The sequence below is a fragment of the Centruroides vittatus genome, unplaced genomic scaffold, assembly GCF_030686945.1.
Source record: "Centruroides vittatus isolate TY-2023 unplaced genomic scaffold, ASM3068694v2 contig_1035, whole genome shotgun sequence".
Lineage (NCBI taxonomy): Eukaryota > Metazoa > Arthropoda > Arachnida > Scorpiones > Buthidae > Centruroides > Centruroides vittatus.
The window spans coordinates 1285648-1302054 of NW_027120673.1; the positions used below are offsets into that span (position 1 = coordinate 1285648).

The following is a 16407-nucleotide window of genomic DNA, read 5'->3' on the forward strand; positions in this document are numbered from 1 at the left end:
ACTTTGTCCTTGAAATCCAGGATTTTTATTAATTTCTGTCCTTGATTGCCCATTCCAATTGGTCACTTTTCATCATTCTTGCTTTTCAAGTGGTTGATAACTCATTACTATGTGTAATGAGATCTCAACTTTGATCACAGGAGAAGTCAAAATTGAAGTTTAATTTGATCCCAACTGGAGATGGTTGATCTTAGGACGTACATTCTTCTAGTGTTTATAAGTTTGTGTCACATTTTCATACAAAAATAATATTTCTAGCTTCTTTTTTTTTCAAAAATATTTTAATGAAAATTTTAGTGAGGGTTTGGACCTGTCCAGAGCCTCACAGTAATCACCAAGTTTATTTAAACATTTATTATACTATGGCACAAGTTTTCCTATTTTCCTTCCTTCTTAGAAGTATTTTTATCCAACATATTGTAACCATTCTCATGTTGCACTTGTGATGTCTTCATTGGATTCATATCAGCAATTAAAAGGTCTTTTTTCATGGGACCAAACACATGAAAATTACAAGGGGCAAAGTCTGGACTGTTAGGAAGAACATTTCCATTCAGTCCATTTGAATTTTTCTAGAAGAACAATGTGTACCATTTTTCAACTGTATGGTGGCATTAAAGTGCTTTCTTATCATACATTTAATTTCAACTGGTATTTAATTTCAATGGGGTTATATCTTTTTGCCCATAAGAAACAAATTACTACATGATCTTCCAATTCAGATGCTACATCCAAATGACACATCTTTCATGACTGAAAACAAACTAATATCTGCAGCCATGTTACGAATTTGCTGTGCCTTGTAGCCAGAAGTATTACCAATGTTTCCACCAGATTTCATCTAAATAATATTTGGATGAAATCTGGTGGAAACATTGCAACTTACTTTTTGACTCTTCCTCATAGATAATGTCTTTATAGCAAAGAGCTGTTCTCAATTTACAGAACCTCATTTATTTTGTTTAGATAACATAGAGAAATATATTAAATTTGCTATAAAAAAAGAATAATAATAAAAATTCCTTACTTGGATTGTGCTTATTATAATAAAAACCTCTTTTTTCATATTTTTGTTTACCATAATTTCTTGCCACATCTCATTTTATCATCTACAATTTTATTCCAATATCAGCATTATCTATATATTGCCATTGATTTCTTGATTAAACAGGCCTACTTATTTTCTAACATGCTTTTCATTCAGAATTCAATTATACAGTAAAACCTATCCAAAGCAGAAAAAATTCTTCAGAATGGAGCAGTTTTCTGTTAAATTCTACTATGACCTGGAAATGTGTCCAAAGCAGAAACAGAAGAGATTTTTGAATATAAAGAACATAACTTAATCTTGATAAAGTAAAAAATTAAAAATCCCCTTGACAAATGAGTAAACCCAAAGACAAATAAGTAAAATTGTCTCTGGGTATAACCATCATTGCAGAGCATAATAAACCGCATTTGGAGAACAATTTCAGGTTTTGTCAAAGAAATGCAAATCATATGACAAGTGGACATACAGACACAGTGTCTTTGCTAATATTAGTCTTTGTTGGAATTAACCAGGGACAGAATTGAGAATTTTCAAGAATTGAACTAGTTTATGAAAATCTAGTTCTCAAGAACAATCTAGTGATGGTTAATAGCATTGTAATATCAATACTATTGAATAACATTGCAGTAGTTGACTATGAAATATTGAATGATCTAACAGATACTATCATGATTATTTGCATAGACTATTGACTAGAATTGTCAAGTATGAATAAAGGACAGTTTTAGCAACGAAGAAGGAATTATCTCTCGCTTTGGCAATAGTTCCTGCACCTAAAATAGGAGGAAAAGAAAATCCATTAGATTTTTGGGAAAATAATAATTTGTGAATCTGGAGCTACATAAATTCACAATGAAATACTTTGTATGGTTGGAACACAGTACCAGTGAAAGGATTTTCTCCAAAGCTTCAAATATGATATTTTTTAAAAACGGAATCATTTGCAGTTGAAAAAAATAAAACCTATGTAGTGACTTTGCACATGAAGAAAGGAAGAAATTAGTTCAAATGACTTTGGTAAATACCATTTTGAATGTGTGTTTTGTTGTATTTTTATTTCCTTTTTTTTTTCTATTTTAAAAATATTTGGTACTAATAATTTAATAGACAATTTGGCATTAGAGGTAGACGTTAGGCGCCATTCTACCTCTAATGCCAAATTGTCTATTAAATTATTAGTATTATAGCCATTTCTCGCCCGATTATATTTGGCTTTGGTTGGTGTATAGCTTTACATGTATTGGGTGTAGTAAAGATGTTTGAATATTCGGTACTATTGCAAATAATTTATTAAATATATTCGTCTTGATTATACAGTATCTTTTTTAGATAAGATTCAACTGCAGCCTACTGTAGACCTGTCAAGCCATACTGCCAGCAACATCAGACATCATCTGCCCACTTTCTACCTCTGCTATTATACTCTCACCTTCCAAAAATGAAAACCAATGCAAATAAGTTTTGCATTGAGTGCCCACCCGACAGTCTTTTGAATACTATAAAAAAATTGTTTCTATCAGAAAAATAAAAAGCTGGAATTACAAGAGAGAGTTTCAAAGTTTGGACGAAGACTATCCGACAGGGTTGAGCGTCAATGTCTCCTGTGTTTCAAAAAGTTTTGAATTGTTGCCTGAAGACAAGTGTAGACCAATAAGTATTCATTATTTTACATCACTTTTTCTTGTGTTTGTTCTGTAAGGTATTTGTTGTCCGAACATAAAAATCTTTTGCGAAAGTGTTTGTTATCTGATTTGTTCGTTAACTGAACTGTTCATTAACTGATCACCCACTGTAGCTATATTGAAGATATATGCATTATTTGGAGATCTAAATTCAACATGATGTTGACAAAAATCCTTATAGCCTTCTCTTAAAATTACAATGGGAAAGTTTCACATCAGTTTAGTTTCTAGACATTTATACAGTTATGGCAATGAAGGATGAAGGCTGTCCAAAGTTGAGCTTTCATCTTCCTTATATTCCATTTGTATCTGAACACCTGATGATATAAATTTTTATTTTTCAAAACTCTTGTGAGAAGAGTTTATACTCATTTCTTCTGTATAGTAGGTATTTGCAATGCTTTGAAATCAGTAAAGATGTTTGCTACAGATCATGACTTTATCTTAAAACAGATGAAGATGCTAATCTCACCATATGAACCTATAAGAGATAATAAATACAAAAACCACTTCTTGGGGCAACCAAACAATAGCATACAAAATGATGATTTTCAATAACAACTTTTGCTACAGTATAAAAGAAAAGAAAATTTTAAGCTAATGAAAAATGATAACATACCAAAACATATTTAAAATAAAAATAGTAAATGTTATCTGTTAGTAAAGACAGTATTATTTGTTACTTTTACTTTCTGTTTAAAGAATTGAAGTTATCAAGGAATAATAACTCTTGTTATTATTCCTTGATAACAACAAGCAACTGTCTCAGTGCAGGATAGAATCTGTATATGTAGAATGCATTTCCTGACCCTTGAGAATAAGAATTATGGAACAACTATGACTCTAGAAAAGTATTTATTTTACTTCATTTTCATCTTTATATCCTAGAAAAACAGCAATCTGTTAGAATATGGCCTTAGAAACGTGAGAATTATATAATTAATGATTCAGTATGTAACGTTGAATTATTGTTACATGATCTTGATTGATCCAGAAACTGTTAATTTGGTAAAACTTTGAAACCAAAGTGTGCCAGAAAAAACCTCTACTTATTAACAAGTTAATGCATATGAGAATTTTACTTCTTAGTTAATAAGTAGTTTTTTTGTATTACATTTTTCGCAGATCCTTAAAGATCATACTCATTAACTATGAATATGCCAGAAATTAAACTATCAAAAGAAATTGTCTTCAGATATTAATGTAATATCTTGAAGATGGTTTATTTGATTTTTAAAATATTTATAAGTGAAACATCAATGTTGTGTTTTAAGATTAGATCTTAAATTGTGTGTGAACTACATGTAAATGATATTCTAAAATCTTAGAGTAGTTTCATGTGATTGAAACAAATTAGCTAAAAATGTTCTGCTGTAAATTATTTACTGAAAGTTAGAGATTTTATTTTAAGTTTGTAATCATCTGGTTACCTTTTGTATTAGTCCTTAAAATCTAATAATTTTGTATAGTCATATTATTGAATACCATATACACTACTTTCTGGAATTAGCTCTGAATATATATGGAATGGAATATCATCTACTTTCCTGTTTGCATGTGTGAGGACCCTTTGTGATGCCTTATCACAGACTCAATATTGTCTAACATTGCAGTCAATACTCCCCTATTTCAGAAGGTGTCATTCAGGATGGTGAGAAGGTGTAAACTGCATATGCAAATAGTTGTATTAGACACAAAGGCAAGAGCATTTACAATTAACACCTGTTTATTAGAATTCAAAAGACATTGTACAAAAGTTTTGGAGACCTCCTTTTCCTTAAAAACTAATTCCTCCAGATACACAGTGAGTCCTATGATGGTGACGGTCTGGGGATACAATAACCAGGTATGGTAATACAAGGTTTGTTGCTTCTTATTGGTGGATCGACATTCTAGACAGTAGTCTGCTGATAGGAGAATTTAAGGAACTAGCACACTTCATCACTTGCATATATCACTCAATTAAAAGTTAGACTGTTTCATTGGGAGAAGCTCTTTGTCCATGAGTTTTGGGCATTTTGAAGGTTTTGCATCTCTGATCAGACATTCTGATTGGTCTTGATTTCATCATCTTATTTTTCAATTGGCCCCTAGTTTGTTGCCAGGGCTATTTGGGACCAAATTCAGAGATTAGACAATAGTCAGAGGTGTTTATTGAATTGTTGTAATTTCTACTCATAACTCCTAGTTAAGCATTTTTACCCTGGTTATAAATATTACCAGCTGCACTCACATGATATTTGGTTTCATTAAACATTTATTTTTCTAGTTGTAAATTCTAAAAATATACTATTTTTAGATTAAAAGATGAGTGAAGAGAAACACTCTTTTATAACTGACTTTGAGTGATTAGCGGACAAATGATTAACAACAAATACTAACTTCTACTAGAACCAATTTTTACTGATCTCACTGTGTTTTTCATTGAACAACAATTATAGCATTTATTTTTCTATTTTCAAAATCTTAGGAAAAAAGGTTGATTCTCCATTCTATTCTCTCTCATAAATGACCTTTCTTGCAATGTGTTATCTAAGAGCATTTTTTTATATAAAACAATTTCTTCTTTAAAACAAATTGGTTGAGGTTTTGGACTCCAATCAAGACTTCACACATGGAAATGGCTTTCATTTGATTTTAATGGCATAGTCATAAGCTTTATTATATAATACTAATATAAGAATTTAATAATTATAATCATCAAAATGTTTAAAAAAATATGTTATTAGGATATTAGGACTATCTGTGTTCTTGACACCATCATTTTTCTTCTCAACTTTTCTTCAAAGCACAGTGGGTGATCGGTTAACGAACAAATCAGATAACAAACACTTTCGCAAAAGATTTTTATGATCGGACAACGAACACGTGTTCGGATAACAAACACTTCACTGAACAAATATAAAAAGAAGTGACAGAAAATAACAATTACCGATTGATTTTCCCTTGTCTTCAGGTAACAATTCGAAACCTTTTGGAGTGCAGGAGACATCAACATCGACGCTCAACCTGGTATATACTGATCGGATAGTATTCCACCGAACTTTGAAACTTTCCCTTGTAATTCCAGCTTTTTATTTTTCTGACAGAAACAATTTTTTTGTAGTGTTTGCAAGACTGCCAGGCGGGCACTCTTTAAGTTTTACGTCGGTTTTTCTTTTCGAAAGGTGAGAGTACAAAAATCACATCTGAGAAATAAAGAACATTGAAAAGCTCATAATGGAACCTGAAACTGATCTGACGATGAAGAATGCCAAGAACACTTGAATGAAGAACACAAAGAAACTCGGTGTAATATGTTTTCTTCTGAAAAAGAGGATTAATGTTGATATCTGCTATTAAACATCTTTTGACAAAGTGGGAGGATGTCAGAACAACCGTCATAGAATGGCATTCAAACCAGGTTGAGGTTAATAAGCTTGGGGATCTCTACAATTACAATGCTATTAATTACTTCTGAAAAATCCTGAAGAAGAGAGAAAAGCAATTGACATTAGATAGATTTTTTAACCATAAATAAATGTAAAAAAACATGACTAATAAAAATGCAAGACTGTGTATATATGTATTTTATTATTACATATAAATAAATGTAGTAAGAAAGTATATATTTTTTATTTTTTTGGAGTCTCCAGAACGAATTAATCAAATTGCCATAAAAACCTATGGTAAATTGATAATCGGTTAACGAACAATTCAGATAATGAACAAAGTCTTGGAATGGATTATGTTCATTAACCAATCATCCACTGTAATTGATTTGATTTATGCAGAAAGTTTTTTTATCTCTTTATGAATGAGATAAATTTTCTGCACAAAATAAGTGAGTTGTTTCTGAATTTAGATTAAATGAGGATAAATTGATGATAATCATGAATACAAATTTTTACACATGTATTTCTAAAATGGGTGTCACAATACTTGCCATTCACAGTGCTAGTAGCAAAATTGTTTTGCAAAATGACAACTGATATGCATACATGCATATCAGTTGGTAACCTTTGGTAAATACCAAAGCACCTTTGGTAAATACTTTTCCCCCATTGTTATTCTAAAACCAACTATAAAGGGAAGAAGGGAAGATTATTAGAAATCTTTTGCTGAATTTTTGGTTTTTTTTTGTGTGCATTATACTTTATAGCAAATTTGTAATATTCAATGGTTAGGATGAAAAGCTCTAAACATTTTGAATAATGAAAAGTATATAATAGTCAGATATAAATAAAAATAGTACGACTTTAGAAATCATTGCAATGGAATAAAAAATGACATAAAATATAGATAATTTAAGTATAAAAAATAATGTAAAATGCTGAATGGTATAATATAAATTTTCCAATAAGATGGAATAGGAGTTTTCAGTTAATTCTTTAAATTTTGATAAAAAGCTACTGTTACTTGAGAAATTTGGAACTTAACAGCTCATTTTCTTTTGTATTAGGTTACATATTTGTGATATATGTAATTTACCACAAAGAAAAACAAAATAAAGGGTATGGTGATTTACTTGGGACAACATTTATTAACAATATTTTTATAGAGTATCTCTTTATAAAATGAAAAGATGAGCATGAAACACAAAAGAAATAATTCTTTATTTCATAACAAAGCAGTTGACTAAGGTATCTTTTACATTACATGTTATTCAAATATGACTATGCAATTTTGAGATATTGAACAAAGTAAATGTTCAGTCCCGAGTGAATCACCCTATATAAATAATAAATATAACATAAATCTAACATTAAAAATAATACAATATTAAACTTTACATTAACTTTTCAATGTTTAATTTCTATGTAATAACTTATTATTTAAATTATTTTTATTTCATATGGTCCAATATTATGAATTGGATATAAACTTTTAAATTATAACTGACAATGATATAACAATAGATATATAGATCAAAATAATATGATCAGTTGAGGCCAGGATAAAAGATCATAAACAAAATGTCTCCAAAGGTAATTTACTACACTTGCTCAGTTTGGATATAAACTATTATATTGTAAATGGAAAAATTGAAAGAAAAAACTTGAATCAAATTTATCAAAACTTAAATCAAACATTATAGTGATCTTCAATTGGCAAAATCACATGTAATGAAATTGATAATATTTTAAAACTTATTTTATCACTAAAGAAATTTATAGAATTTCTGTCTGTAAACGCAAAAAAATTTAATGATGTTAAATAGTGATATTTCAAATTGAACAATAAATATAAAACATATTTCCAAAACAGTCTTTTATTAATAGTGCTACTGGGTTTAGCCATAAATATCAATGATTTCACAACCAAGAAAATAAAAACAATAAAAAATAAATTTAATTTTAAATAGAATATTGCGGATTTGCATCATTAACCAAAAAGGATTAAATATATTTGAAAAATTTAAAAAAAAATAGAATTATGAACATTTTCTTTGCTGAATATAAAAATTTAATAGTGAAAATCACAAGATTATATCAATATTCAATACTTGCAGTAATCTATTAATTAACAATAAGCAAAGGAAAAATTTTATATCTATTGAGAAATTGTGACAGCTCTTTCTTAACATTGATATTCAGTTAACAGAATAAAAATAATAATACTTGTTATTGAATGCATATTTGTTTGATTATTTAATTTATTTTATAAAATCTTCGTATTTTTATTATAGCAATTAAATTTATGGAAAAATTCGGTCCTGAACAAGAAGGTTATTATGCAGATGATATACAGAAATTATCATATTTAACTAAAAAAGAACATATGAAAGGAAATGAATTCATGGATGGATTTAGGTAAAAGTTTTAGATAGTTTGTTTATAAAATTATTATATTTTTTGATTAATATGATTTTATTTTGTAAAAATAACATTTTAAACAATATTTGATTTAAATTGTATAGAATCAAAACTTTTAAGTCTGTTGTCTAAAATATGCTTTGTTATAGATTTTCCATAATATAAATATTTTTTCAATCTCAAATTTATAAAAAAAATTTTTTAATAAATCTTATTTTTTATTATTTTAAATATAGTCATTTAATCTTTAAAGGCATTTTGAAATTATTTTTATTATTAAGTCTATAAAGGCATTCAGTAATAAATAACATTTATAATTGTCTGAATAATTATTAACATTTTTTAAAAGAAATTCAAACTGGATTAAAGCAGTTAAAATTAAAGAACAACAACATTTTTGGGGAGAAGAATAATTACAAACTTCATTAAAAATAACATATGAAAGAATAAAAACAAAAAATTCAAATGGTTTAATTGGTATGAATGAGGGGAAAATTATTATAAAATATTGATTCAATTGTTTTAAATGTAGAAAATTTTTAATGTTGAAAAATTATGTAATTATTATATTTCTTGAACTTAAAAGTTTAATTTCTAATTTTCAATGAATTTCATTTTATCTTTATTTTGAAAAATATCTTTTTTTTTTTTTTTTTAGATCAGGTCAGTTTACAGTGCGTATGTCAAGGGACACTTATAATTTTCTTAAACGCCATGTTCAAGATAAGAAAAACACTGTTTTGCAAAATATAATTCAGGAGCATCTTTATTTAGATGGTAAGTTAATTTCTTATCTTAAAACAGTATAATAAAATTCTTAATATATAACCCATGGCCCTAACTATTAGACAACTTCACCCACAGATGTATTTACTTTTGAACATACATGCTTTATTTAAACAAACACAGTATTATGTTTAATACTTAACTTTTCTTTACTATGAAAATATATTATTGTAGCTTTATAATAATTCAAAAGAATTTACTAGGGCTGGGACAAGGTTGAGGTGAACACTTGCCTCAGGTGAGCAACTAGAAGGGACACCAACTATGTACAAAAAATAAAAAATGAATTAAAACTATCTGATATTACTTTGTATTTTACTTAGAATTACTGTGTGCTTTAATTAGTCATTTAATACTATGTATTAAATCATTAATTATGCATATGGAAGTTCAATAAAAGAATAATAAAAAAAAAAAGCTGAGTTAACAACAGCCAATCTTATTTTTACTTATTTAATAAAATAAAAATAAAATTTATTATACTCTTCACATTCAATTTGAAATTCATTCTAAAATCAAGTAAGTAAAATACTTTTTTTTTTTTTTTTGATTGTATACCTGATGTGAACAAATGTGTAAAATTATTAGATACATATTTCAGAAACACACTTGTAGAAAAAACTGGAAACATAAATAAAAATATCAATAACTCTGCATGGAAATATGCTGCAAAAGTATAGAAAGTGTAGAGTTCTTGATATTAGATACATATATATTAAAAACAAATACATAAACATTGAAGAAAGCTTCATCAATTTTTCAGAAAGAAAAGAAATATTAGTATTGGTTTATCTGGTAAAATTGTTTATAAATTAGAAAAGAATTGTCTCAACATTCAAAATGTTTGATGTCAAGAATATTATAATGAGACAAATATGACAGAAGTATACAAGGATGTACAAGCCATTATTTGCCAAAGAAATAAACAAGCCAAATACATTTCTTTTTTTAGCTCTAGGTTTTATTTGGTTTGTGAAAATGTAAAATTCTATATATATAAACAACCCAAAGCCCTATGTGTTAATACTGAACCAAATGATTGTCACAATTAATTAGGCTAATTTTTACTATAATTAATTAAATTTTATGTTCTAATTAATAGTAAAATTTTACAAATTCAAAGATGAGAACTTTTTTGGTATTGCACAGAGGATCAATATGTTTTTGTAAATTAGACAAGTAGATGGAATGCATTCATGTCCATTTTTAAAACAACATTAAAAGGTCATATGGATGTGTGATGGGCATCGAACACAGTTAAGGAATTGAATCAACATATAACAGTAGTTTATCAGTTACTAAAAGGTATAGCATCAAATGCTAAATTATTGCAATGTCCTGAAATTAAAAGTATCTTGAAGCAAATCAGTTTTAAATTTTTATAACAGTTATTTGTTTAATTTGATGTATGTTTGATCTCTGCCTTATTTATTAGTTCTGTATTCTTTGATTTATTTTGATAATGCAATCTAATTATAAGTAATGAATATTTTTATTATTTCTTTATTTTAATAGTATATGAAGGAATAACAAGAGCTAAAGTTCAAGTTGACAGCACTGCTGGAGCAGTATTGGGAGAAGCTGCAAGACAAGGTAAGTTTATTTGAACTTTAATTATTGATATAAAAAAGATATTTTTATACAGATTTTTAAGTCATTTCTATTAATGTATTATTTTTAACTGTTTGCATATCTCTTTTGATTAAAAATATTCACAAAAATAGAAAATATTTCATAATTATTTTTGAAGATACAATGAGCACACACTAACTTGAACTAATAGAGAGTGATGGATATCCAAGTTTATGAAATTCTAAGTTAACAGGGTGTTTTATCCAACATAGTGGAAAAGAAGAGGGTGGATATACAGTATAGTAATTTATTACAATCAATTTTTTACAGAAACTTTACTGATCTTTAATAGGTTATACTGCTGAATTTATTATTACAGGAAATGAGCTCAAAAAATTTCATGAAAGTACAATACACAGCAATGTAGAGTGTAGAGTCTTTAGTAACTTATCAATTACAGTAATATGATGTATGGTATTGCAAAGACTTTCAGATATTAAAAACAGTTATTAATTATAATTTTTCTATTGTGAAGAAATTTTAAATTGCTATATAATTTATTGAAAAAATTTGCCAGTTATGCAAAATCCAAGTTGGCAGGGAATTTACTGTATTTTAATGCAATTAATCATTCGTTATAAATCTTTTTGTGTTTACTTAATATTATCTGAAGTTTTCAATGAAATAATTTAAAGCATTTAATTTAAAAAATTGTATAAATATAAAATATAAATTATGTAAAATTAATTTTTATTTTACATTTTTAGAAATTCAATGTTAATGTATTAGTTTACAACTGAAATACAGTGGATGATCGGTTAACTAACATAATCTGTTCCAAGACTTTGTTCACTATCCAAATTGTTTGTTAACTGATTATCGATTTACTGTAGGTTTTTATGGGAATTTGATTAATTCGTTCTGGAGACCCCAAAAAATAAAAAATATATACTTTCTTACTATGTTTATTTATATGTAATAATAAAAGTATACAGTCAAACCTGTTTTTATGCGGTGGATAGGGACCGCATAAAAAAAATCGCACGAAACTTCACGAGTGGCTATAAAAAATAGTTTTCACAACACAATTAAAAAAATATTTTTTTTATGCGGTCAATAGGGACCGCATAAAAAAAGTCTCACATAGAAAATAACTCAAAACCGTACGAAATAGAATTTTGACAATGGATGTCAGCACTTGACTGCATTGTCTCGTCTATCGTCTGTTTTACATATTTTTGTCCAGGTGGTGTTTTTTTGACTTAAAAAATAAATTATTTCATTTTTTGCATATTCATGCAATAATATTACTATAATAAGTTCATTTATGCTATAATAAGTTTATTTAGCTATAATAAGTCAACATGAGACATGACGAATCGCACGAGACTAGTCGCCAACTATACCGCACAAATAAAAAATCACACAAAAAAACCGCACAAATTAAAAATTAGCATAAAAAAATCGCACCAAAAAAAGACCGCATAAAAACAGGTTTGACTGTATATATACACAATCTTGCATTTTTATTAGTCATGTTTTTTCTGTTTGTGAGGTTTAAAGAATCTGTCTAATGTCGATTGCTTTTCCCTCTTCTTCGGGATTTTTCGAAAGTAATTAATAGCATTGTCGTTGTAGAGATCCTAAGCCTATTAACCTCAACCTGGTTTGGATGCCATTCTAAGACCATTGTCCTGACATCCTCCCACTTCTTCAAAAGATGTTTAATAGCAGATATAGGCATTAATCCACTTTTTCAGAGAAAAACATATCTCATTGACTGAGTTTCTTGGTATTCTTCATTCAACAGTTCTTGGCGTTTTTCTGTTGTCAGATCAGTTTCCATTATGAATTCTTCAATGTTCTTTCTCAGATGTGATTTTTGTTACTCCTTTAGCTGCTTGAGTCTTCTTGTATCTTTCTTAGATCAGATTGAACTGCGGCCTACTGTAGTCCTGTTCAAGCCATACTGCTCAGCAGCATCAGACATCTGCCCACTCTCTACCTTTGCTTTTATACTCTTACCTTTCAAAAATAAAAACCAATGCAAAACTTAATGAATGCCCACCTGACAGTCTTGCGAATACTATAAAAAAATTGTTTCTGTCAGAAAAATAAAAGGCTGGAATTACAAGGGAGAGTTTCGAAGTTCGGAGAAAGACTATCCGACAGCGTTGAGTGTCAATGTCGATGTCTTTCGTGCATCAAAAAGTTTTGAATTGTTGCCCGAAGACAAAGGAAGACCAATCGGTATTCATTATTTTACGTCGCTTCTTGTGTTTGTTCTGTGAGGTGTTCGTTGTTCGATCATGTGTTCATTGTTTGAACATAAAAATATTTCACAAAAGTGTTCGTTATCCGATTTGTTCGTTAACTGATCACCCAGTGTATTCATAAGTAAAATATCACAGAATATTTTTATTTTTAGAAGTAATTAGTATTACAAAGTCAAGAGGCTTAATTATTTTATGATAGGCTTACTAAAATTGCCATTATTTATATTCTTAGATATTCAGCATATATTCTTAAAAAATAAGACAAACTATTTGAATTATTGACCTGGAATTTATATTTACTAGGAATTAAATTTAATTTATTGATAGAATAGCTTGTAACAATTCAGTTTTTATTTTTGCAGTGCTTAATTCTAAACATTTCTTAATTTTAATTAGCCAATAAAGCAAAGGTTTATTATGGATTATTAAAAGAACCAGAGCTTCATATTCCATTAGAGGAAGATGAAGAATCGGGTGAAGGAGAAGATAAACCAAAGGTAATATCATATTTTTAGATGGCAAAATATTTTAATATATACTCATCAACAGAAAAAAATTATGCACCAAGAAGGCATCAAAATCAAATAAAACTTTATTAGTATGAAAATAATGACAATAGTATTAGGTGATTATAATATGATAGCAAAAAGGCAGTTGAACAACATTACAATTTAAAAGAACCTTTAGTATTTTATAGGACTTCCTTTTGGCTGGATACATGTAATGATATGGTTGGACATGAAAGCATACAGGCATTATAGGCTATCTTTGCAACAGATTTGGCCACAGATGTTGCAATTGCTTCTCCAGATCCCTCTCACTCTTTGATAGTTGAAGCTGGTGTTCCATCTGGTCTCACAAATGCCTGTTGGGCAACAAATACAGAGTTTGAGCAAACCAAGGAAGTGAGGAAACATGATGGAAACATTCCTGGGAAATCCTAGCTGTGTGTGGCTGCATATTATATTGTTGAGAAATGGCTGTTACAGTCCTACCATGAAACCATGAAAGGCAACATATGAGGGTGCAAGTTATTCTGAATGTATCATTATTCTGTCAGTGTCCCTTGTACTACTACTAGGAAAATTTACCACTACATGAGATGGCTCCCGAGATTGGCACAGTAGTAATTGGGGCTATATACCATTCAACAGTAAAGGTTCCCACCTATACTGTTAAATGGTATACAATATTGAAGTGGTTACCAGTGGTCCTCCATACTAACATGGTGATTATCTATTTATAAACAGAATCTGGATTCTTGACTATCTGACTATATGCTATCTGATAGTCTGTAGTAGTCCATGCTTTTCTATCATTGTACTACAACAGAGAAAGCCAACAATGTTGGGGTGCTTATACAAAATGCATAATGATCACTGTGCTTGAAAAGTTGCTTGTCAATGAAGACAAACAAAGGAAGAGACAAGATTCTGTAGAGAGACTTTCACCTACCTCTGGATGAGGGACAAAGATGTTCCAGCTGTTCATGCTTGTGTTACAATCAGACAATCATTTTTCCTGTGGTCAGTTTGAGGTATCCAGAGCCTGGCTACTGTATATATGTACTGTACAGTACCTTCACATATTTACTGCTTTTAACATCACTTCGCAGTAAGGTCAGAACAACCCAGATGGCAGACAGTTTGGTGAAACAGCCATCCTGCTTCTCTCAGCCCAATAATGCAGCTTTTCTTAAACTCCATCAGCTGTACATAATATCTTTGATTGCATCATACAGGCATGCCTGACATTCAAAGACCTCCAAACAGCAGGTATATTGAAAGTTCTTAAAATAGTTAGCTTCTGAGAGTCTTTTCATAAGATACTGGAATAGTGAATTTAAGACATTCTGATGTCATTACCTGGTATGTAATTGGACCACAACTATAATCACTTGCATATCTGTTTTAGACATAGCTATATGCTGAGTTTTGCAGTAATCAGACAATTTATTTAGGTGTGTAACTTTTTTATCAATGAGTGAATATTTTGTCTTCAAATAGGACACATTTGAAGATTAAAAAAATAATAGATATATGATATAGATTAGAAAGGAAATATTCTGTTGTAAAGAAAAAAATTTGAAGCAATGTGAAATGCAAAGATAATGATGATGATATCTTTTTGGATATGATGTGCCAAATTCAACCAATAATAAATTTATTCATCTTATTATTTTTGAATTGTTATATGGCTCAATTTAATTTGACTGTAATTACTATTAAATTTAGTTTATAAATATCAAGTGCTTATCTAAATCATTAATAGTAAGGACTAGCCCTTCTTGGAAATCTTGTATTTCACATTATTTTGTGAATTCTATGCATTTTATTCTAATTATATTGCATTTTTTCAGTAAACAGTATTAACTTTACATATATTTATATAGATTAAATAACTAAATATAAAATAATTTTATTAAAAATAATCAGTAGTAAGAATAAAAGAAAAAATATTGTAATTTAAAATAACGCCAAGCTAATTAAGAAAATGTTATATGTGCTAATTTAATTATTATGCCTTTGTGTCCTTTTTTAACTTAATTTAAAATTTATTTTGTATACTAGTACTTTCTATATATTAACAGGACTTATTATACTGGAAAATATGGATGCAGATATTTAGTCTTACAGATCAAAAATAATGTTCTTTATTTAGTTCACCTGAAATTTGTTATTTCTTCAGCTGTATTCCCCATTCTCTGCGTTCTCCAATTTTCCAGAAATTCGGCTATAGATTATTAAGTATTGTTTAATTCTTATGCCTTTGTGTCCTTTTTTAACTTAATTAAAAAAGAAAAAAAGGACACATATTTAATAATCTATAGCCAAATTTCTGGAAAATTGGAGAATGCAGGGAATGGGGAATACAGCTGAAGAAATAACAAATTTCAGGTGAACTAAATAAAGAACATTATTTTTGATCTGTAAGACTAAATATCTGCATCCATATTTTCCAGTATAACAAGTCCTGTTAATATATAGAAAGTACTAGTATACAAAATAAATTTTTAAATTAAATGTTATATGTGCTGTTTTAACAGGAAACAAATAAATAATACCACACCAGTATAGCAGCAGGTAGGATGTTTTTGGTCTACTTTGTAGACCAAAAAACATTCAATGTAAAATTAATCCTGCTGTATATTTGTATATTGAAGCCAGTTAATAATAATAAATATCTATAAAAATAAGATGATGATGCTTGAAGCCAATAATTCATACACACTGACATACTATGAA

At 28.6% G+C, this 16407-nt stretch overlaps 1 protein-coding gene across 1 annotated transcript in view; it reads left to right on the forward strand.

Moving 5' to 3' along the window:
* Taf5 (TATA-box binding protein associated factor 5) overlaps nucleotides 1-16407 on the forward strand; it is a 59628-nt gene that overhangs the window by 20602 nt on the left and 22619 nt on the right. Inside the window, exons 5-8 of the mRNA XM_067263605.1 lie at nucleotides 8402-8525; nucleotides 9187-9305; nucleotides 10830-10907; nucleotides 13559-13659. Of these exons, the coding sequence (XP_067119706.1) occupies nucleotides 8402-8525; nucleotides 9187-9305; nucleotides 10830-10907; nucleotides 13559-13659 (422 nt within the window). The remainder of the gene's footprint in view (nucleotides 1-8401; nucleotides 8526-9186; nucleotides 9306-10829; nucleotides 10908-13558; nucleotides 13660-16407) is intronic.